At 38.3% G+C, this 25,860-nt stretch overlaps 1 protein-coding gene across 2 annotated transcripts in view; it reads right to left on the reverse strand.

Annotated features, from left to right (window-relative positions):
- Positions 1–25,860, reverse strand: part of CDKAL1 (CDKAL1 threonylcarbamoyladenosine tRNA methylthiotransferase) — a 378,140-nt gene that overhangs the window by 242,204 nt on the left and 110,076 nt on the right. For both annotated transcript variants that reach the window (XM_071451013.1, XM_071451003.1), the window contains exons 6-7: positions 16,175–16,271; positions 8,223–8,271 (exon numbers count right to left, since the gene is read on the reverse strand). In XM_071451013.1, coding sequence (XP_071307114.1) covers positions 8,223–8,271; positions 16,175–16,271 — 146 coding nt within the window. The remainder of the gene's footprint in view (positions 1–8,222; positions 8,272–16,174; positions 16,272–25,860) is intronic.

Consider the following 25,860-nt stretch of genomic DNA (forward strand, 5'->3'; position numbering starts at 1 on the left):
AAGCACTAAAACCATACTGTAGAAGAAGTCATACAGAAAAAGAGATAACTATTAACAAGAAATTACTGTCCATGTAAAAATTTCACCAAGTTAAATTAAGAATATAAGCATTCAGGAACATTTTTGACACATCCATAGTATTTTCCTCTATCACAGCAAAAGCATTTGAAATGCTTAATAGGCACTATTAAGGCACCACTGCTTTTTTTTTTTTTTAGGATTCACTAGCTCAATCCTACTTATTCTGAGATCAGGCAATGTTATTGTCTTTCTGGAAAAGTGCCTGAACATTAAATCTCCTGTGAGCTCAAAATGCCAGCCACAATTCCACAGCTCAGAAGGACAATACCTAGAATCGACTACAGGAAGAGTTCCCCTGACCCTCTGTCCTCACCTCTCTGTGAAGAAATCCATTTGATTAAGATCAAAGATTCTGCTCAAAACCTCAGGAGGTCCTGGAGAGAAACTTCCAAGGGAAAAGACATTTTGAATCAGATAAAACAGGCTGCATTATGAGGAAGGGAAGTGCTGAAAGCAGGATTGTCAGAGCCAGCTGCAGCAGCACAAGTAACTTGCCTAATGTTTTGGGGTGTGCAGGATGAACAGAATGAATTTAGCATCAGAGTGAAATGCTGAACTGAACTTGTCACTGTATCCAAAATCATGAGGTACTCTTTACATTTACCAGCCAAGAGGATTCTCTAATAGAGCTAAATCCAGGTGAGTCTAATCAATGTGAATAGGACAGAAAAATAGGGATGATGTAAGATTCACTCAAAATGTGGAAAAGAGCACATACGGGTTTGGAAGAAAAGGCATCTTTTCCATGTACATCACAGGCTCATTTAGCAATGAGCAATCACAGTTGTGCTACTGAGATTTTCAGTCTGTTTCCCCCAATTGCTTGTTTTCTTCTTCTGTGGCACTATTTATCTTCCATTCAGTTTCTGTGAGCTACTTACAAAATAAAGTCATAACAGTGACAGTCATAATAAGGATAGTCAGTTCTATCAGATTTATAAATTAAATCAGTGAAACACCTACACTAAGAAAAATAATTACTAAACCTATCTAAAGTCCTGGATCATCTCACATACCTAATAGTTCCTGCATGCCCAAAAGCATTGGAACAGACACAGCAAAAACAGCAATAAACTTTCTTGTAAGAGCAAAAATCAGTTGATAGTAACAGAAATTTCTTGCCCCAGCAGGGACGATTTTAATGTTGAGCCACATTATTAATGATGTCTTACAAAAGCAATTAAAATCTGCCTTTGCAGAAACAGTTTCTCCACAATTTCTGTATATTCCTCATCATGTTCTACATTTTTATTTAATTTACAGTATACAAAGCTGAACCCTCTGAACTGATAATGACACAGATCATGGTATTACTATTTGGAACTCATCAGTACCCTTCAGTACATCACACTTTTAGTAAGCAGTCAGAAAGGGGCAATCAAAATGCAACGTGGTGCTCTCACTGAAGCCTCTGGCCACATAAAAAAACTTTTCTTTAAAAATCATACAGTGGGACACCTTCCAGCCAGGTCTTTTATAAGCCAATGCTTGTTGTCAAAGTAGCTCTTAAATAACAAAAGAGGGGGAAAAGCTACTTGTTTGAGCAATGACGCTCTTTCTACCCATAATGCTCTGATGACAACAAAAATATTATAATTTTGTTTAAATAGGAGTATCTCCAAAATTTCCAATCCAGGGCACACAAAACAGAGGCAGGTGACATGTACCACATTATGCCATTAACCTCGGTGATTGATACATACAAATGAGTGATGGGCGAATCCTTTAATCACAGTCACGGCCCCAAGTTACTGACTCACTGTAGCTCTGCGTATTTGCACTGAAAACATTATTTCAATCCCATCCAACTTCCTTAAGTCTTTTAAACACAGTCCCTGGCATGAGTTCATAGAATCACAGACTTCTTAGTTAAGGGGTTGGAAAGCACCTTAAAGACCATCTGGTCCCAACCGCTGTGCCATGGGCTCATCTCCCACTAGACCAGGTTGCTCAAGGCCTCATCCAACCTGCCTCGAACACAGCTTTTCCAGTTAGTGCCCTTACTTTTCCACAATCTCAGTTTAAAAGGCAATTCTACCTCCTAGAAATCGCATTAGGGACATGGTACTCTCCCAGGGTGTGTGGAGGGGGCTGCAGGGGCCTCTGCGAGGAGAGGCCGGGGCTGCCAAGGGCCAGACACAGGCAGCTCCAGCTGGCTCCAAAAGCCCTGCCACACGGCACCATGGAGCTCCAGAGCTGCCACAGGTGTAAGAAAGGGAAAAACACTGCCTGGCAGCCAGGAAAGAAGCGTGAGGGAAAGCCCTGTGAGCAGCAAGGAGAGAAGAGGAGGAGGAGAAAGAGGAGAAGGAGGAGTTGCTGCGGGTGCTCCAGTGGATTCCCCTGCAGCCGCTGGAGAAGAGAAGAGCAGAGCGAAGGCGATCATGCCCCGCAGCCCGCGGTGGAGCGCGGAAAGGGAGCGCGGAGCAGGAGCGTGCAGCAGGCAGTAAATGCACGAAGCCTGTGGGGACCCCCACCAGGGGAGCAGCCTGGCCTGAAGGACTGCACCCCCTGCAGAGGACCCGCGCTGGAGCAGTTCCTGGATCCCCAGAGCCCACAGGAATGCCCCAGGCTGGAGCAGGGGGACAGGGTGGGGAAGCAGAATCAGCACAGAGGGGCTGCACTGGGCTGACCACACACTCCCCATCTCTCTGCACCACTCAGGGGAGGAGATGGAGGAGTCTGGGATGAGAGAATGAAGCTGAGCATGGGAAGAAGAGGGGTGGGGGAAGTTCTCACCACTCTATTCTATTTTTAATTGGCAGTAAATTAAATTAATTTTCCCCAAGTCGAGTCTGTTTTCCTCATGATGGTAACTGGTAAGTGATCTTCCTGTCCTTATCATGACCCAAGAGTTATCCCATTTTATTTTCTCCACTGCCCTCGTGAGGAGTGGGAACAAGAAAGCAGCTGGGTGGGGGTCTGGCAGCCAGACAAAGTCAACCCACCACAAAGTGAAATAAATAAAACAACCCACCCAAAACTGCTCCCCCTCACCCCTACTTTCTATGTCCTTTCAAAGGAGATAGAAACAGAAACAGAGACTTGATGAGGCCACTACCCTCCCTCTGACCCTCCTTAAGCTGCATTTTGGCACAAACAGTCACTTTCCTGACTGGGAGCCAAATGATACTTTTCCTCAAATAGGAACTCCTGACTCCTCCAATTTTTATTCTTCAATTTGGCCTGTCATCAACTTCTCAAGTCAAGGCTACTCTTCCCACAGTCATAGAAATTGAAAATAGTCTATTTTATCTACTGTTACCAGCAGATTCTAGTGAAATCAAGCAGCACATACAAACACCGTTTAACACTCCGGCATTCATACACGTACAGATAAGCACATATACACACACACTCACTGTCAGGTGGACAATCCAGTATATATTCTACACTTGAGCCTATATATAATATAGGTACTGTTTATCCCTTTTTCATACAGACACTGCAACTATCATGAATCCTGCTAACCACGTGAGCAGGATTAATTAAACAGTTGAGCAAATAATGGTCAATGTTTAAACTGGGAATGGATGGACAACTTCACCAGACAGGTCAACGTGACTGAAACTGAGAAAGGTTATGTTAAGTATAAAGGGCTCAACCCTGAAGTAATTTCCTTTGGTTGTTTTTTATAATCAGGTCTAATGACCCATTGTAAAACTATGTTTTGTGAAAGCATTAGACAGACACAATATGGACAAAACTCAATTCAAACTATGTCCCTCATCTCCCTAAGGCCTAAGCTAAAAGCAGACTGTACACAAATACTCTGAGTCCCACATCTCTCACCCCCACAAACCCTTAATAACTTGAGATTTGAGAGCATGTCTAGAAAGGAAGGGGGAAAGACCTAAATCTCTGAAGACCTAAATTCAAAGCCAGAAAAGAATTTTTCCATTAAGCAGTTAACATTTTTCCTTTAAAATATAGAAGAAACGTATTCTCTTGCCTACTGTAAACTGTTTATAGCCAAGCTTGTATACACACACAGGCTTTTTTTAAAGACAGATTTTAGAGTGATTCATAAAAAGCTGACTTGAGTAGTCACCATAAAGATGTTCTGCAGTTCCAAAGACAAATCTTCAGCTTTTTGGAGCATACCATAGAAACTGGTCATTCCAAATAACTTTTATATTCTATACAGAAATTTTACTAAGTGATGCAACATATATCAATTATAGGCCTGTTTTCACCTAGCTCACAGACACCACAACTCCCTAGCAATATTTTCCTGACATTCTATGTCATCATAACACCTTACTGGAAAACTAAGCATATGGAGTGGGTATGTTGCCCTAATGTTGTAAAAATTGCTGTAATACAGACTTAAAATTTGGAAAACGTACAGATGAAGCAAGGTTTACTGAACTGTTAAATCAGAGCCCTGCATGACAAGATCATTCTGTTCTATCAGGAAGAATGAGAGACACACTGGCTACACAATTGTGGCCGTCACTTTGAGAAACTCAGTTTTGAGACTGTCAATGAATTATTTTGTCTAGTTCCTCACAGGCAGTATAGAGGTTTCAGATTATAAATTACCATATCATATGAAAAGTACCTGAAGATGCCTCTAGTTAAGATACATCTTGGGACACAGTATAAATATTAATTAGACATGACCTGCATACAAATACTGCACTGCTATTGAAGATTGCTTCTGGAAGTGACAATTTACCTCTAATTTACCTGCTAATTAGGAAATTTCAAAGATTCAATTCAACACTTGTGATAAAAGTTAGGATGGCATAAAAATGAGAAATCACTAAGCATCTTAAAAGTCTCTCTTTCTCTCTCTCTTTTAACTGTCAGTGCAACAACAAATGTGCACATCCTTCTTTTCCATTTTCTGATGAAACAGGATAGAAAGATAAAGTCATAAAAAGTGTTTATCAGAATTATCTCGATGGAGAGTTGGGAACTAACAATTACACTGACTTCACATATATGTGGTAAAGACCACCACAAAGATATATTTCTTGAAACTACCACCTCTTGACCCAGCAGAATGGAATTGCTCTGAAAAGGTCTTCCTGACAATGCCCTTAAGACTGAAAAATAAAGCTAGAAGAAACCCTTTCATATTTCATACAAAGAGTTCTAAATAATTCCAAGAAATCAATTTACATTGGGAGTGCAGCAAGCTTTCAACCAAATCCAACAGGGAAGCCATTTTCATGAAAAACTGAAAAGATGACTATTAGAAAAAAAAAATAAAAGGAAAAAAATTCTTTCTGCAAACTTTCCCTTTTTGTAAACTGTGTACTACAAAATTTAAGCATCCAAGAAAAAAACTTAGGTACCACTTAAGAAATGGGAAGCCAGGGAAAGCCAGACTTTTAGACTTAAAACTAGCATCAGGGTAACCTGTTTCCACCTTGGTATTTGGCCAGAAAATCCAGACAACTCAGTTAGGCTGATCAATCTACAGTGCTGTCCTACAGAGCAGAGACACTATGAAGTTCCACTTATTCAATCAAATTTTCTTTAAACATTCAGTATATAGTATTTTTGAAGCTTTCAATGTATACATAACCACACTACAAGAGTATATCACCCATGCAACCTTTAGCTTTTCTTAAAAAAAAAAAAAAAAAGTGAAAAAAATGTTGTTGTACAGCTATGAGAGACACTCAGCTTAAAAGTCACAGGTGTAAGCTGGCTCTGAATTCAGAATTCATATTTAATCCCCTGTCCCACATCACCTCAATCTCCTGAAAGCAAAAGCAGCTTCAGAAGCTGTTGCCAATGATGTAGACTCATGAAATGAAAGGGTTACATTTCATTTGATCTAACACTAATTTAATCTTCTACCATGTGTCTATTTTATATAATAAAATATTCTAATCAACAGTCCTGTTATCTACAGTATTTTACTTCACTTGGACAATGGAAGTTCACACACTCTTCATAAAACACAATGAAAAAGAGCTTCTTCTTCTTCTCCATTAGTAGATGATTCCAAAATACATAAAATAATGCAGCTTATTGAAGTAAATTAAATAAATGTAAGTAAAAGCTCCTATTTTTATGGCTAGCTTTTACCAAAGCAAGCCATTATCCTATGATCTCTGCCAACTTCATTCTCCTTCCAAATGCAATTTGCCAAAGATGGGTTACAGCTGGAAAGGACCACTGGAGACCACATTATCCAGCCCCCTCATCCAAGGAGAGCCACTGAGCGCCAAGTCCCCAGGACCCTGTCCACAGGATTTGAATACAGCCAGGAATAGAGTCTCTACCACCTCCCTCAGTAACCTGAGCCAGGACTTGGTCATCCTCACAGTCAAAATGCATTTCCTGGTGTTTGGAGGGAATCTCCTCTGCTTTTCTGTGCCTGTGCCTCTGGTCCTGTCTGTGGGCACCACTGAAAAGAGTCTGTCTCACTTCCCTCTGCACACTCTTTTCAGGTATTTATCTATTTTGATGTGATTCCCTCTCCCTGAGCCTTCCCAGGCTCTCCTATGAGGAGGAATTATCCAGTCTCAGTCTCTTAACCATCTGTTTGACTCTCTCCAGTATGTCAATGTCTCTCTCAAAACAGAGAGCTGGTTTTCATTCATTTTTTTCCAATGAAACTCCAGAAATCCTGTGTTCCATTACCTTTCGGGAAATCCCTGATGGAATTGGCACTATGTATGGAATTCAGCAGCTCATTTTCTCCTTCTAATTCAAATCACTTTTAGTAAGCTAGAAAGGAACAAAAACCTTTCCAAAAATTCACACTTTTAAAGTTTAAATGTTCACTAACATTCCTATGAACATTATTTTCCAGCATTATATCAATGTTTAAAATGCAATCTAAAAATCCATTTGGTGAAAATCATTATTTTAACAGCTGCTACTAGATTATTTGGACTCTTTAACATTCAGTCACCATAACCTGAGTAATTATGTTATCAAAAAAGCAGTAATATCTGGAGTCAGTATAAATATTACAAACCCCATTTTTGTCAAGGGAGGGCATGCTGACCCAGGTTATCATCTTACTCCCTTAAAAACTAATAAAATTTGGGAAAAAGCAGATAGGGATCTAAAATACTCTTGTAAAAATCATGAAGCATCATTATTTCCAACATATTGTCATGAACACCATGATGCTTCTGGGGAAAGAGTTTGCCTTATTAAATAAAAAATATGTACTGAATATATTTCTTCTTTGTTTGTATGGAAAAGTAGGCTCTACCCCCCAAAAATAGATGCCATAAGTAAAGGATAATCTGGGGAAAATTTTGGTTGGGAGTACATAAAAATACTGGTTTCATTCCTGAAAGCATTCAAAGCAACATGAAATCTTAAGGCCTTCAAACCACAAGCTCCAGAAACTTTACGGCACACTACACAATTTCATGATAGAAGATTTTTTTCCTTTTAAAAATTTGCACTGCTTTAAACTTTCATGCTTTAGTGCAAAAAAAATTGTATTCCAGCAATAAAGTTACTGACAATGTCTTGTGGACTAGACACTTGTTTATATTGAAAGTACAGACAATTAAACTAAAACTTGTAATTTAAAGCTTCATGGAACAGTAATTTTTATGGCCTGATAAGTAAAGGAGACAAACTTAGGTAACCCAGAAAGACCCAGACAAATATATTTATTTAACAGCAAATGTTTACTGGTCAGGCTGCAGAAACAATACTGGGTTTTTTCCCTCCTTTGCTGCAAAGTACTAAGAGTACACACACGATCAAAGCCAGAGAGAACAAGGAACAGAGTTACAAAAGAACATTAAACCAGAAGATAATTTATGTGCCCGGCTGAGAAGAGCTCAGGGAGGTAAGCCAAAACATTGGAAAAGAAGAAAATACCAGAGAACTAAACATAAGAAAGTAGAAGTGTAACACTCAATTAAAATAGTGCAGGAGAAATACTCTACACCAACCTACACTGATGAAATGATTTCTTGATGTCTCCTCTTGATCATTTACCTATGAAACCAACAGCCCACAGAGCTCCTGACAGAAAACACTCTGAAATTATCACTTATACAAAGCATACATGACAAAGTGTAGCACTGCCCAAACATTCAGCTGGAGCACAAAGCAAGAGTTAGGGTGAAAAAGAATGCACCAGCAGCACTTCTGGTAAAGCTTACATGTTTCCAACTAGCTGCAATTAGTTCAAGTGTGATGCTTACCTTTAATAGTTTCCTCCACAACTTCTACTACACGATCTATCTGCTGAACCTAAAAAAAGTCAGAAGGTAAATACCTAAGTAGTCAACAACTGGACATACTTTCATATTAACTAGTCTTTCAAGAGTGTCTTCTTCTGGATTAAGGGGGAGTAAAGAATTTTGAGCTGTGTTTTTAGCCAGTTTTAACTTTCTGTGGATCTTGGTCAATCTGCCAAAAGTAACTTTAAAATTTACCACCTAATTTAAACCAAATTTTGTCCTCAAAAATGGCAAGCTCCCATAAATTTGGCAAAAATCACCAAATTGCTAGAAAAGTGTTCACACCTTAAGTGCTGTTCATGGTTTGTGGCAGACAATGGTGAACCAGGCACTCAGCAGCTGGGCGGCTCAAACAGCCAAAGTGCTCCCTCACCCCAGTCTCCACAGCAAAATAGTGGATGGTGGAGAACACAACAAAAAGCTGAGGATATTGTTAGGGCAGAATATAGGGGAGAAAATGAATGAGGTACTAGAGGGGGAAGAAATTAAAAATACTGTTGTAAAATTTAAAAGAACAAGACATTCTCCTGAAGGTGATGCAGGCTGTGTTTGGAAATCGAGAGAAAAGCCCTCATGCTGTTCACAACACAGAATAATCTTTAATTACTTTTATAGAATGTCTGCAACAAAGACAATAAATTTAATGCTATATTTGCCAAAATCCACCAATAATGAGATAAATAGTTCAATTATTTCTTAATAGATATATCAGTCTTTAAACAAAGTCAATGGCCAACACATTGTAGAGATTTTGGAATATAAACTAAAAGGAATCAACATTAACACTACAAAATTAAACACTCAGGAATTCTTGAAGCTCAGGTTCTCTCCAGAGCTTTCATCCAAACCACTATTCTGTGCAATTCTACTCTACATACAATTCTACATTTATATACAATGCAGAAAAGCCAACTTGCCATACTTAAGTTTGTTTGCAATTTTTCCGCATTATTCCTTTTTAAACACTACTTCTCTAAGCTGTACATTACATTAACTAGATGTAGTATGAATTTAGCAGTCTTTTCCTTGGAGATTGTTTTCCAACTTTTTTCCAAAACAAGCAGAAAAGCACAAGTTGCAGAGGCTTCAAGAGAAGAGCCTGGTCTGCAACAAGGAGCCTGGAACTTGGGTCCCTCATATCAAAGCCATTAAGTCTCTCTGCCCTAAACCACTGAGCTTGTCATCTCCTGTAAACACAAGACTGCACAATCTTGTCTGCTTCACATTCATTTTTCCAATCTGTCTAGTAGAAGTTAAAAAAAGCTCACCTATAGCTGGAGTCTGATTTTAAATTCCCAGCTGAAGTCAGTGGGAGTCAATTCCTTTCCTTGTCTGAGTGTTGGATCAAGTCCATGTAAAAGTATTTTTCTTTTTATTTTCTTTTTTTTTTTACCTTTTGAAATACAGATTTTAAAATAGGGATGTCCACCATCTCAGATTATTTAATACAGTATACTAGTTAAGAATTCTAGAAATTAAGTTACAGTATTCCTAATATCTCCAGTTTAATAATTTTATTGAAAAATAAATGTATTTAAATAATTTTCTGAATCACAAGCATTCACATTACAGACATACATATCTAGCAATCAACTTATAAATAAAGTACACATAAGCAGTCATATGGAACACACGCATATTTACATACTTGTGTACACATCCATTTTGGGTGTAGTTTTAAAAATTATGACTCAAGGTATTTAACATATATACTTTCTACTAAATGTTTAAAAAATAAATAGAAAAATTCCATTTGAAAATAGAAGTGTGCACACTTAAAACTACACTACAGACAGGGAGTGAAGTCTGTGTTATATTACCTAAAATATTATTGCTATATGTCTCAGTACTAGACTGTTTAAGTTCATGACCATTTTAATAATTTAAAATATGAGAAATCTGGGTGGTTCATAACCTGAGCTACCAATTACTTTCTGCATTGTGCATCTGAGGAATTTTTGCATTGCTCCAAATCCCCTGTTGAATAAAGACAGAAAAAAAACACCAACCATTATATTGCATCTTCATTTTATTGGATAAATTAACTTATTCTCAATATGTCTGTCAAGAAGATGGCTCATGTAAGTAATTAAAATTATAGGTCTGAGATATAATGAGATCTTCTAGAAATGGATATTTGTTCTGCCTTACATGTTATTTCCCACATTAAATATTTTTCATTTGAAATAATTTGGCTAAAGCCCCAAGTGCTCAAGAAGAAAATGTGGAATGCTTCCAGTCTGCATTTATGAAGATAAAAGTATCTTAGAAAATGTGAGGTGAACATGAAGTGAAAAGAGGGAAAGATTTATAAAATTCTTATTTGAGAAAAAAAAGGTGGGCGAGGGGGGGAAATGAAAAAGGAAAAAAAATTACAAAGTTATAGTAATGAAATTTTCTTGAAAATATAAAGGTCTGGTGGATGCTTTTCCTCACATCTCACTAACCTTATGGATAATTCTGCTCTAGACTGGTATCAAAGATATGTATAAACCTTCATAGCAGAGCTCCAATAATGTCTCTCTCCATCAGGCATCAGGAAGTCCATGAAGCACAGAGACATCCTGGTGGTGTATGAAGGGAAATGACACCATTCCTCAACATTTTTTTGCAGAATGTCTCAAAAAACCAACCCCCCAGGACTGACAGCAGGACACCACTCCTGGGTGTGGTTAGTGCGCCCCAGATGGTTCCACAGATCTTGTGGGACCTTGGTTCCAGCATAGTAGGTACCTTTCTGACTTAATGTCCACTTCAAATGGTTCTCTACTGGGAGGTGAACAGAACAAGAGCCACAGACAGAACAGAGTTGACAGCTGTCAACTGGGAGGGGAACTGTGCAAAAAGAAAAACAAGAAACAAAACACTCAACCACCACAAATCAGGGCTGGTGCAGAAATCTGGGCTGAGATTGATACAGGCCAAGAGTAAGGCAAGGTTCATCAATCCATGGAAGAGCAGCCAAAGCAGGGAACTGTCTGGTGAAAAAGCAAGGATAAAGAGAGTTTTATCAAAGCACGAAGGCTGAGTTGAAACAAAGGCCAGAAAAAATCTTTGACCCTTCCTGGTGGGATCAGAACTAGGCCTAAGTGCAGCTCAGCAATCATTTGTATTCATAATAACCCAGCACTGCCAAGCCCCCCACTAAACCATATCCCTAAGCACCACATCTACATGACTTTTAAATACCTCCAAGGATTGTGACTCAACCATTTCCCTGAGTAGTCTGGTCCAATGCATGGTCATCCTTTACACAAAGAAATTTTTCCAATATGAACACCCTAGGAGTGAGCATAATATCTATACAGAGCTGCTTGAAGTAAAACAATCTTTTTTTCTCATCTTGAAGAAACCCTATACATTGATCCTCATTGACATAGTTAAGAAACAAAATGGTCACTACACAGATAAAATAGTCTATCTTAGGTAATTAGAACATGCTATTTATAATTCTGAAGATTTTAACTCCAGCTCACCAACTCTGTTTCATCTCACCTTGTTAAGGGATCTCTGCCAAATGCTGGATGTTAAAAGACTACTCAGCCTATCCCCTCTCTAAAGCCAGTAAAAAGGGAAATACATGGCTTCAAAAGGCACCTCAGGTCTTCTAAAAATCTAAATTATTTTAGAGATAATTATCTTCATTGACCATAAAGAGAGCTGAACAAAACAGACTCTCAAATTACAGCACTTAGGCAAGATAAATCTAGGGCTTAGTACATAACTTCAAAAGGCATGTGACTATAGCCACCCTGGCTTCAGAGGGATAACATCTGTGTTCAAAACCTTCGCTGACAATACTGACCAAATGGGCATTATTCTGGGTTAGGAATGTATCCTGAGAGGAGGATCTACACAAACTTTAAAGGGAAGGGAACTACCCCAGAGATGCAAGTAAACAACTGATTTTCATTGCTAAACACTGACACAGCTGAAGGATAATTCTTATCTAAATTAATTGCTACACCCTTTGATTGATAGGATAGTACATAGCTGCTGTAGAAATGAGCATTTTCTATTTGCACATCCAATTTTCAGTTTAAAAGCAGGTGCTTAACTGACACTCTTTTCTGGCTTTCCCAGTTCAAGTGTCCTATATGAATATAAACCTGGGAATTCAAAAGCCAAAGCTAACCAGCTGAAAATTGTATGAAGCCATTCTTAGCCATAAGTTACAGAAGAAGAGCATCCACCTGTTCCCAGGTTTGCAGCATGCTTTCCAAGAAGTTCTGCTAATTCAAATAATTCAGAGTAAAATTCCATCAAATTTGGCTTTCCTGAAGTACATATTGGATATTTGCATTTCATGCAAGGCTCTGTTTTAAGGGCAGCAGACAGGCTCCCAATCTTGAATGCAGTCTGGCCTTATAAACACTGCAAGGTAGGCAAGTATCACTATCACTGTTTTGCAAACATCATCAAAACTTTTATGACCTGAACCACAGAAATACCATACAATGTATCTTCCCCATTTATGAGGCCAAAGCAGCAGGGATGTATGGACACTTGGCATCTTGGTACAGTTCCAGTGATTTCCTTTCACAATGGCACTACTAAAGCTTTGCTCACTGGAGCATTTTACAAATGAAGGAATAAGGTACATTAAACTTAAAAGTGTATACCAATTACAGATGTACAGCTTGAGAAATAAAGTGCTTGCTTTTTGTAATGCACTTAGCATTTTTTATGCTGCATCATCTCTTTATAGCAGTGCTCCAAGTGTTATGTGCTGCTGCTGGGAGCATTCAGCACTCCCACTAATCACATTCCAGAGTTTCAAACTGGATATGAAAAGAAAATTACTTAAGGCTTGCCTTATACAGTAGAATAGCCAGGGGAAAGGGTTAGTTGGAGGTCAGGACAATGCAGGGAACCTTGGCAGAGGGCTTTCATAGCTATGTATTTCTCCTGGAAGCAGTGGCTTCAGGCTTACCTTGGCCAAAGAGCCTGAAGTGCCCTACCATGCACAGGACCTGCACCTTCTGACTCAGAGAGCAGCAGCAAAAGGGGCGGGGGGGGCAGGGGTTACAGCCTTCCAGAGCTGCAACACTGGCTTGCTTGTGTGGGTTTGTGCAGATGAAAGAATAGGCAGAAACTCTTCCCTTGGTCTTTGATGCTAGATGTTACACTGGGAAAGATAGAGAAGGAAGGAGAATTGGAGTTCTCATTCAGGATTCACTCACCTGTGGAGCTATTGTATGCTTTTATCAGAATACATTTGTGGATTAGGCCTCATGCTTTCAGTCTGCACAGCAAGTCTGATGATTTCAAAGTATGGATGCACGGGCCTTGTGAAGCCTCTTAAGACCTATAAACTCCCAGCAATCTGACCAGGGGGTCCAACACACAGCATCATTTGGAGATCAAGCACCTTAAAACTCCAGAAAATGTCAATGAAATAAAATATCCCATTCCAATGGCTTCAACTATCACTGGGAACCAGGGTTTTGCATGTTCTTGTTTGCAGCTCAGGAAGTGAGGAAACACTGCCATTACCTACATCCATTCACGGGTCCTAAAACATAACCTGTCAGCTAAATCTTCCATTCCCCCTTGTCTCTCCTTTTCCTTCCCCTATGATCCCCTCAAAACAATCTGCACAGTCACACATCCTACTTTAGGATGTGTAACTTAGGTGTATTTAGGATGCGTACTTTAGGTGTAACTTTTTTTTTAGTTACTTCTCAGCAACTAAAAATGAAAAGTGAGGGATAACTGCATAGGAGAGTTGATGTCTCTTTGTGCACTGCACGAGCACTTGAGTTTGAAGCGAGTATGCCACAAACACAAAGGAATAAGCTTTGGAAATCACCAGAGGGGAACTGGCTATGAACCTCTGTAATGCATTATTATGTGCTTCAGGTACTTTACACCCTTGGCAGGTTTATTACTGCCTAGAATTTTCCCATTGCACAAAAGAGCTCCTTCACTTTGTCATGTCACATTATGGTTTGCCTCACACACAGCCTATGGCAAGGCCTCAACCCACATTTTGTTTATAAAGTAGCAATTATTTTAAAAAAACACAGAAGCACAGTAACATCACAAATGGTAAGAAGGATATGAAGTTGCCCTTCCTTTCCTTCTGCCCAAGGAATAATCAGGCAATAAAAAAAGAACAGTGGAAGTTCAGTCATGTATTTTTCAAATACAGATCAAAACAAGCTCTGGTTTACTAGAATTTCTCTGGTAGTTACAACACAGTTTCCTCCTCCATCCTAACAAGAGGAGCAGAAGAGCCTCTGACACACTGCCTTTAGAAAGCCACTCTGAGGGAGTTTCAATTGCTGGTAAATAAACACATTCTCAGACAACATGGTCTTTAAAATAAATATTGAAAAAGAGAAAAAAAAAAGGGGGGGGGATAGAAAATAGCAGAACTTATATAAGCAACAATAAATCAACTAGGTCTCTCAGCTAAGTTGAAGACAAAACCAACCTGGTATAAAAGAAAGATTTTCAAAACTGTACCCTTAATGCTCAAAATTTTAAAGTAGAATCGATATCCTAACGCCAACAGAACATTTTCTATTTCTCAATTCTGCAAAAACTGCCTTTCAAAAATATTTTGCAATAGTAAGATAACAAGTCTTGTCTTTTAAATACAGTCACCCTCTCACACACATTCTTTATAAAATGGGAAGAAAATCTTAAATGTACAAACTGAAAACATAGACAATAACATTCTCTTAGCTTTGTTTTTGTTAATAGTTTTGCCTCAAGGTTGAGATCTTTCTGAGCTGAGGGATCTCTTATTCAAAGCACAGTAAATTTTTCCACAGCAATGACAGCCAGAGGACAGTGTTCTTATTGCAAAGACTAAATTTCAGTATTTTCAGGTCTAGTTTCAAAGCACTTGGGAACACTGCATTAACACCTAATTCATCTCCTAACAGAAATCTTTCTGTAAAAAATACTAAACTACTAATACTTTTCATGAAACACTGGTTCTAGGTACTCAAATGAAGACGATGAGAAGAGGTTAATTTTCAGAAATTACATGTTACCTAAATGAGAATTTTTAAAAAGAGGGGGAAAATGTTAAAAAAAAAATCTAACTTCCCAATTTTAATAGGTTAAAATTCATCAAAACTGAAACATTGAATTACAGTCTTGGTCAAAAGATAGTGACTTGCTCATTTTTGTCCCCTCTGTCTACATATGTGTAGGTATTATTATACTGGCTATAACAACCAATTATGGATCAATAACTTTGTGGCCTCTGAGCAAAGAGGAAATCCATTCACCCATTTTACTTTTTTCTTTTCCAAAGGCGATTCAATGATACAGTAGTACCACATCCCACAGAACACTGAAAACACTTTATTACTTAAGTCAAAGCTCTGTGGTTTCATTTTTGAGGTAAAGCTTGGTAACTGTTTAACAAGTCAGTCACCAGTGGATTTAACTCTTCAGACTGCCTCAAATTTAAACAAAATAATAATTTCTATTTTTCATTCTGCTTAATAGTGTGAAGTAAAAAAACAACCACGAAATCCTCATCTGTGTCTGTGTAATTCATATGCTTTAGTCCCCTATGCTTTTTCCACTGATTTTAACAAAGGTCTTAAGGTTTGTCTTGGAGCAAATAAACTGTGATATTCTTAAGAATATGGTAACTGATATCTTCATCCTGGACCAAGCCTGGAAATTTCCAGGCTTCAAAGGGCACTGGAAGTCAGCTCCAACAATAGCATGCTTTTCTTTCTCCCCTCTTTTGCCACAGCCAAATCAAATCACCCTCAATTGAAGGAAGGTTTAAATGTTGTGTAATGCAAAAAGATGAGTAGAAGGGGCACATGGCAGGAAGCTTCTCTGATGATTTTTTCCCAGAGAAAGGTAATAGAGTCTAGATATTGACATTGACCTACTGAAAATATTTATGAAAACCTTTGATTTCTAAAGATACATACCCCTATAATACTTAAGCCTTTCAGGTACTCCTGGCGTGGTTGAGCTTGTGGTACACAGCCTGCTAGCACAACTTTCTTCTTCCCTTCTTGGGCTTTCCTAAAGAAAGACAAACAGTGTGTCAATATTTTTTAAATTATCATTTTTAACTTCAACACAATCACGTTATACATGTGACAACAGAAAACAATCCCAGTGAAGACCTTGCCAAATCAGAAGCAGCTTGAGCATGTCTGAGCCTCAGAAACCAAAGAAACCAACACACCAAAAGAACCCCATATAAAGCTACAGCATACCTGGTTCAATTTGGGGAGTATGTACAGAGACCATGACCATTGCATATGTTGGTCAAAAACACAACCTTGAAAGCACTAATCAAGTTCACTTTATTTGCCAAAATGGTAGAAGAGAAACTGGCCAAGAAAGATGGGACAGAGTAATTAACATTGATTCAAGAAGTTACACAGAATGCAAGGGACAGAGGACAGGATGCAGGCAGGAACCCCTAGCTCAGAACAGACACATTTATGTAGCACCAGTCAGAACTGACCTGTTACATCGGTCTTCTGATGTCTACTTAAAACATTTATTTACTTTAAAATATGGAGTTTAAAATGTTTCAGTATTTAAGCATATTGAGCTCTTTGTCCGGATACCTTATTTTATTCCTTAACTTTTACACTACCTTAGCATCAGGCAGGAAATGAAAACACTAAGATGAAATGGTTAACACCGTTCATCTCATTAGTAACATTTTTACTCACTTTGAATTCAGCAGGGAGTATCAAGCCAGCACTGAGTCTCAGAACTGATGGAAGTTCTGCACAGAACTAGCAGCCACACACAAAACAGTGAGATGCAAAACCTGCCAATGTCCATTCAACTTTGAACATCCATCACCACATTAACCAACACAAAAACTGCATTAACAACGTGCAAAACACAAAAGAAGGAAAGTGCTGAATAATATTAGGAGATTTGCTAGGTCTAACATATTACGGGTTGCTCCAAGAACAATCTTTCATGGTTGCATGTTGTATCACGGCTTCTGTCAAACTGGAACCTGGATCTTTTCTCCAGCAATGTATGAATTCATGAAGTGTTTACCATTATGTTGGAATAGGCTAAGACACATCACAACAATTTTCAGAAAAAATATCCAGAATATGTGGGTAAGTTGAAAATTTTATACTCTTCAGCTTGCTTGAGCCGTCTGCAAGATGAATGCACTAAAGGAAGTGATGTTCAACAAGCACATGAACACTAAATGAGTATCTGTCCATCTCCAGCAAAAGGCAATTTTAACAAAAAACCCCCAGACCAACCCAGAGTGGTACCACAGAGAGTTTCCCTGCTCAGAATTTTCACTCCTTTCAGTCCTCAGAATTCTCACACTTGTTATATGGACAAATCTGTTTACAATTTACAGCTCAAATGAAAGCTCAAAATAACACACAGATTGCAATAATAAAGGAGATCACAGGCCATTTTCCTAAATACCTTGTGTTGGCTGCTGCACTAAAATGAGTTACTTTAATGGAAAGAAACAAACACAAGTGAGAAATAACAAGTAAATAGATTATCACTGTTACCTCATATCCAATATAAATGCAGCAAATACCCATAAGTTATTTGATTTTGTTTTAGTGGGACTTTAAGGAAATATTCAGACATTCATCATACAGAACCTTGTTGGTCCTCTACTTGCACACTGAGTGTATAATATAAATGCACACCTTTTCATCTCTTCCTTGATAATATTTCTGTGGGTAAAGAACTATGATAAGAAGCTAATTTATTATATTTCTTCAGCACAGAATGTAAAAACATGTCTCCAAAACCTGTAATCCCTCTTTTCTTTCAGTGGTAAACATTTAAGGGTTTTGCAAAACTTCAATGGAGGTTGCCTACTACATATCCAAGAAAAAATAAGAAAATAAAAATCAGACTTCATGCTTTACCTAAAAATGTCACATAGCACCATGTGACACTCCACTAACTCAAAGGATAAAAATCACTACTTATATAGTCTAACAGACTCAACCTAATGCCTGGAGGCAAGACAATAAGCCCTGTCTCCAGCAAACAAAGCACACATCCCTAGGCAACTTGGCATCTGGTATAATCTGCTGCAAGCAACAGCCCGCTCCATCTACTTGAAAACCTGTGAGCACCACAGAAGAAAAAGCTTTTATTCATGTCTTTTTATCTGAGAAAAAAAAAATAAACAAAGTTTCCCTTGACACATTAAATGGCATTTTAATGTTATTTCACAGCTTTAACATTTTGCTATATCTTCTGGGACTATAACTAGAGCTAGGGGGGAAAGTTAAAATGAATATTCTTCATAATAAGCACAGCCTTCACTTAACTTTTTAAAAGTTGTACAGGTCTCTACAGAGTAAAGAATTTTGTACACTGAGATTTTTTTTTCTTTAAAATGCAATTAAGTGGTAATGCCAGAACTAAATTTTCAATCATAGCAAATTTTCATTACCTTCATAATATACCACACAATACATAAAACCCATCACAAATTAAAAGCCATTGTGAGGAAATTATGATTTTTTTGCCTCATTTTCAACAACCACTTCTCCAAATATGCATTCCAGTCCTATATTGTCACCTCCTTTTAATATTGTTTAATGAGCCCTACTCATATTAACAAAAGCCTGCAAAAATTATCCTTCAGAAATCTAGTTAGCATGAGAACTGTATTTGAAGAGCCTTTAGTCTTCAAAAACATGAATAGTAAGGAGAATAATACCTCATGGAATCTAGTAGGTGGCATGAATAAATACAGCTTCTCTTTTAGAACCCTTTTTATTTTTAAGTTACATGAACTTTACCTTGAACTTTCAATTTAATTGACTCATGAAACATCTTCTAGAAATATTCATTTCTAAGAGCTACTTGCAAGATATACATCTGAATAGAAATTTAATTAGAGCAATTATTATTTTTTTTAAGAAAGGAATTATTCAAGCTACTTCCTAAGTAATGGGTGGGAAACAAAAAACAAGTGGGAAACAACAGGAGCATGAGGTGCTGCATACAGCAGAGGACTCATACAGGACCACAAGATTTATACTCCATTGCAGAGATAATGACATATGTTCCATGTATTCTGCCTTTAAAAAGCAAATTTAAGAATGTAACTGGAGAATTTCTGCCTTGCTCATGAGCACTTGTATTTATGTTAGGAACCTTCCTAAACTGGAATATTTTTCTCACAATTCTATGTAGTTTGTGGCATGGTTCCTCCAATTTTTCTTTTTTAAACTCCAAGAAAATTTAGTCAGTAATACAAAGACAAAGAAACACCTCCCACCCTCCAAAAAAGCTCCCCATAAGCATTTGCTACATCAGCACTGTGTGTATAGCAACACTGCTGGATACCATGGCAGCCAGGGCAGGAAGCTGTTCCACTTTTTCATGACTCACAGATATTTGGGTGGAACCACCAAAAGAAAAAAGCTAGGGACATTTCCCTGAGCTTCAAATCTAAGGAAGGCACTAAAAAAGTGAAAGCAGAGAAGATGGGCCAAGTTCAACAGAAGACCATCTGTGATAGTGAAAGTAATTGCTAACTTGCTCTTTGCTAGAGATAAGAGGAGCCAGACCACCACCGCTTGGCTGCTCGTTTCCCTCTCCATAAGAAGAGCTGCCCACTGGAGTTTTGTAAGCTGTGAACTCCTTAAGTAACTCAGAGCTTTCAGGGAGCCACTACTACACCCCACCAAGGGATCCCAGCTGCACAGGAAGGCTTAACAGGCATCTGAAATAAAAAGCACTCTGGTCTGCAGGGAGGAAAGCTAATAAACTACAGACTTGTCAGCATGAAACAAGTAATTTGTAAAGTGCTGCTCTAGTATCAGATATGTGATACCAAGTATTTTGCCTGCAAACCCCACATTTTTTTTTCCAAAACCCATTGTTGGTGGAATTTAATAATGAAGAAGTGTATAAACAATGAGCAGAAGGTTGCCTGCAGCAGGACTAAGTAACAATCAAATAGAAGTAAGAGAAGAACCAAGAGCAGAATTTTTAAAGAAGCACAAGAAATTAAGGGAGAAAGTGCTTTACAGTAAGCTTCTTCAGGCTTTGTATGGATAGCACTTGGGAAATGTTCATAAAATAAGAACTATTTCTAATGCTGAAGTAACTTTGTTAACTGAAATGAAAAAGTAATTATTTCAACCTGAATCCTACTAGGCAGATGACAACTGACCATCCATGAGCTATTCCCAACAAATGCAGCAATCACTTCCTCATTGTTGTACCTGCACAAACCTGGCAACTTCCCTGTAAGATGTGTATACTTAAATTGAACTGTGCAATGCATCACTGTAGTCTATTCATACCATTTTCATGGTCTCCTATTACACAAAATCCACAACAGTCCTTATCGGGTGTTTTAGAAAGGTGTGAAGCCATAAACAAAGGGGAGCTTTGTGACTAGAAGTGCCCAAAGAACTGTCAGCATACATGAAAATGTTCTGCTACAGCAGCTCTAGCTAAATACAGTATTAGCTGGGTATATGATGAGATCGGGCTGCCAATAGTTATAAAAAGGAAAAATTCAGGAGATACTACTTCCCAGGCTATAGAAATGATGTTGTGATATCTCTGGGGAAAAAGAAATGCTATTTGGCTGAAGATGCAAATATGTGAAAGATCTTCCAACTCTCTCATCTGCTGAATTAATCAGCAGAAAGCCACAAGTCTTAAAGAGAGTGCAACATCCATGGAATTAGAAGATTCCACAGCATTTGGAATGCACTCCTGAAAATCCATAAAATCACACAGCAGTCTTCTGTTTGAAAAATTACAAATGGTAAGTTACTGTGGTTTTACAGGCATCTAATGTCTCATTAGTACTCAAAAGCTCACTTCCCATCCTCTCTGTCTGCTGTTGTTGCTCTTACCTTTCTCCAACTTCAACACCCCCTCTTTCTCACTTCTGGCCATCTGGTATCACTCCTCCTCTGCTCCAAGCTCTGCAGCTCACTGGGCCCTTCCACAGCCCCAGTGGGCTCACTTATTTAACTCACTGATATAGGAGAAATTTACTGAGCCAAGATTGGGGAGTTTAACCATTTTGTTCCATTAAGTTAGCTCATGGGAGAAGGGATGCAGCAGAACCACCAAAACTGAGCGAAAACAAAAGGTGTTGGGAAGGAAACAGAAAAAGAGAAGGATATGGGAACTCCTTGTTTTATCTCTGATGAGCTTAACAAGTCTTATGAAACCTTTGAGGGCACAGTATGCTGAGCAGAGTGGGTGAGTAAGAAGCAAAAAGGATGTTAGAAACTCAAATGCTCTGCTTTCAAAGTTATGGACAGCCCCATAGACAAAGCATTGTGGAAAACCTGATGAAAGCTTGTCAACATTATTAATCAGAGCAGAACCACTCAAGAGTCTGCTTCCTTGTGCACTTCCCACAGCCCCCAAAAATTACTGTAGTTTATCTTTGAGGCATGTGAAGATGCAAAGTTGATCTGAGGATGTCTATGCTGATTCTTGGAGTTTACTGAACTGCTCTTGGAGGACCAGTCTTTAGCAAATTGGCTGTCTCACTGCCAAGCTACACCCACCAAACTTGTCAAATAGCATTTCCTGTGGCAAATACCATCAGGTTACATGCAAATATTCCAGACTGAGGCTGTAAAGACATGTTCCAAGCAAAAATTAATAAATAAAAGCATAAAAATATCCTTCCCTAAGAGAGTTTTTTATAGCAGGTGAAATGTCAGCTCTGAGAATAACCTCAAGACTCACATGCTACTTATCAAATTACTCCCCAAGTTCCTGAATTCAATGGAAACTTGTTTTCACCCAACTACCTGGCATGAAAGTGAAGTGACTGCAGCTTTGTCTGCAAGAGGAAATCTGAATTGAAACTCTAGACACAGTCAAATCGGTGCCTGAGTTTCACTCAAATGTTCTGTAAATGTAACTTTATAGGCAGCAATTAAAGATGCAACAGCTATTCCTGGGCAGTCATTACTCACACAAACAGAGCATGTTAGTGGCAATGGTGGTCTTTTCTTCCTGCAAAGGCTTTCAAATTAATAGTTCAAAGACTTTATCAAACTGAAAAATCAGACCAGAATGTTTTCAGGAAGAGGATGGGATAAGGGAACAAATCCTCAATCTCACCTTGGCCCTGGCTAGTAATTTTTGTTGTAGCCCCAACCAAGGCTGAATAGATCAACATGAGTGAGAAACTTCCAGGATGTCTTTTGGTCAGGCTAGGCAAAAATGGTTACATGCCAGTTCCTGTCCCCACAGATGATTAAGAAAACAGATTTTTATAAATCAATATACCATAGCTTTAAAGCAAATCTGCAAAACCCATAATTAGAAGTTACCAGCCTTACAACTGTTCTTAAAAGGAAAGTGTAATTAATGACAATCTGCTCCTTAAAAAATTTCGTCTTGGCTGCTGGCAGACAGATTTTTACTTGTTGGCTAAAAAGCATATATATTTTAAATTTTAATTATTTTTCCTTGTAATTACAAAGTTGTTGGTTTGGTTTTTTTTCCTTTTTTCTGTTTATTGAGAAGACTGAGGGACCTTGTCATGTAACAGAAAATACTAGAAATAGAATTTGTCCTCCCAAGACTGTTGAGCAGACTGGGACCCAGCAATCTGCTGAGGGGGTGCCAAGACACCCACTCAACTGGTTCAAACCTCCCCCAGCTCTTGTCAAGTGAACAGCACAGTCTGCCAGGACTTGTTGAGCACTGACAAACCTTCACTGCCTAACACAGGTGACATCCATGCTTTGTAGAAGGTACTCACTAGAATGCTGAGAGAAAATTTCTTTTCTGCAGTATTTTGCAAGTGTTTAGCATCCCACCATTCTTCAGATAAAACAATCAAGTATTTGCCTTTGCTGCTCTACAAGTCTGGGCTTTATGAGTTTTGGTTTCAAACACATTGTTGGTAGGAGACACTACTATGCTTCTCAGCTCCTTTTCCTCCTCCCCCCTTTCAGTGCTCTTCTTTATCCCTCTGCTGACAGCACGAGTATTCTCAACTTCTCTGGGGCACAGAGTTCCAGATACACTGAAGAGAACACTGAGCCCACTCAGTCTTGAAAAGCAGAGGCTGCTAGAAGCCAAACCACCAGGGAGCTGATGCAGGTCACAGAAACTGGAATTGTCCTTCAAAAAAATTTGCAGTTTCTGAACATCCTTGAATCTTTATGTCCTTTAGCACAGATATGACGAGTTGTAGTAGAGTTGTAAAAATATTTCACTGTCTTTCTAAATCTTCAGTTTCATGCAAGCCTTTCTTCAGAAGAATCTCAGAAGCGACAATGGCGAGAGAGTTCTCAGAAGCAGAAATAGCTCCAAAGCTCTAGCAGCAATTTTGTCTTTTCTCTTTGCCTCCTGACACTACTCTCCTTCTTTAAGAGCAAGCATTTTCACTTCTTTCTACTACATCAAAAAAGCAAGACATCATGCTCCCCCTTCAAATTGGAAAACTTAATCCTGTTCCAAATTTATTTTTGCATATCTAGGTGGACTGTCAAAAGGTACACTTGTCTCAAAAACAGTGAAAGGAAATCTCATATAAATTCACTTGCAAAGTGACACTAAACTTCTAACAGATTAAAAAAATGGAAGTCAAAACCATAACAGTGAACTTTTATATCAACCACACAGCTCTTATGCTATTCCTCTGTTCTTTCAACATATATTCCTGCAGGAGTGAGAATATTCTATCACAGTATTTATAGCATATCTCTCCTTTATATTTAGTTAACTGACAATTTATTCTACTTCACCTTCCCAATCTTACCCCCCTCTTAGTTCTATTCATCTATTAAAAAAAAAAAAAAGGAGTGCATTTAGGGCACAGAATAATGATTGTAATTAATGTGTGAAATACTACACTGCCTCTCAGGTTCAAAGTACAGGCAGGCTTCAAGTTATATGTATGCATGGCCAATGGTTGTAACAGAAAACCCTGCTGATACAATGACTAAAAAATGAAATTAGTGTTGAATGAAAATTAAATAATCCGTTCTCCCCCGCCCCCCAGAGGTACAGCATGCTTCTCACTAACAAGCTAGCTACAAAATTTAAAAGGTTTTGTTCTAGAAGAGGTTGTTAGTACTTCTCCAGGTTTTTTGCTAAGTATAATACACCAGGAATCTTTTTCGATAGGGTAAGAATGGTGAAAATCCAGATGAAGAAAGCAGAATGTACATGGACTAAACACACAGGGCTGTACATGATTCCAACAGTGTTTTACCAAGTCATCAGAACAAAACCCCTGCACAACTCCATGGCATGTCTGACATGGAACATTCTGATAAAAAAATCGAACATAACAAAGGAACTAACAGCCAATTCATTTTTTCTTGGACTCCTCCAGGGCAGCTGAGGAAGAAAAGCACAAAACTGAAAGGCAGCCAAAATTCTCAACATCTAGGCTTTTTTTTTCTCAAAATCAGGTGGCTACAGCTACTACATGAAAGAAACAAAAATAACTTCTTGAGAGCCACTAAATATAGTTTTCATCTTATGTGCACAGAAGACTGTCAGAAGTTATCCAACAAAGAAAAGGACATAAAATTCAATGAAGTAATTTTTCAGAACAGTAAGCTGCATGTTCTTTTTTTCTTTATGGAACTCCTATACGAGCAGCCGCACTGTGACTAGCTTTTGTAAGGAATTATGAAAAAGACTATAACATAGTGTGTTAAAACAGGGGAAAAAGCAACAAATAACAGAGCAGAAAATTAAGGAGAAAAAAAAAAGTCACTCCTCAACACTGGAACCTTCAATCTGTCCAAATTTCACTGTATCACATTTTTATTAAACTTTAGGTTTTTTGTTTCCTTTAATTCTTCCAATAAAGCCCAGCAAGCTCTCCCTAATCAAAATAGATTAGAACTGATCACAGGACCTGAACAGCAACAGAAATTATCCACTAGCCTCTACATCCCTGATCGTTTTAGCAGGTCTCCAATAGACTTGGCTCCAGTCTTCTAATATCCCTCAACTGCCTCTGCTACACTCAAGACACAGCAATCCAGGGGAAGCCCCACCAAGTAAAGAGCAATAAATGCTTCCTCTCAATATCTGTTCATGTTTTACTTATTTACAACTGAGAATGACTCATGAGAGCTGGTTCATGTTTCTGGGTCTTCACCATACATCTCACATTCTTCACAACAGGCCACTTAGCCACCAGCCTTATCTCAGTAAATTACCAAGAGGTGCCAATAACTCTTCGTTGATATCTTTAATTTCTCATTGTTTCACACAACACCTGAAAGAATGGTAAAAATCCAAACAATTCTCCATGGACTACATTTTGACATACAATTTATTTTTATGGTTTTTGTATTGCTAGAACATCTTAGTGGTTTCTGTGCTCACACAAATTCATCTCAATCCCTGAAAGCAACAGACTCCTACACTGTTTTAACTTTATGCTTTAGGAGGGATTTGCGCCACACGCTACAATACAAATGGAAGAGAAATTACAATTTTATTTCCTTCAGAGACTGAAGCTTTGAGTCTATGGTTACATATATAGATTCAAAAGTGTAATATTGCGTCTGAAAAAAAAGAAGATTTCATCTTTTCTATTCAGGCAATTTTAACTAGAGTATCAAGGGTGACTTGAACAACAACTGCACTTCACTTCTGCTTGTAATGGTGG

This window comes from Agelaius tricolor, unplaced genomic scaffold, assembly GCF_023055355.1.
Source record: "Agelaius tricolor isolate 1412-34295 unplaced genomic scaffold, bAgeTri1.0.p SCAF_2, whole genome shotgun sequence".
Classification (NCBI taxonomy): domain Eukaryota; kingdom Metazoa; phylum Chordata; class Aves; order Passeriformes; family Icteridae; genus Agelaius; species Agelaius tricolor.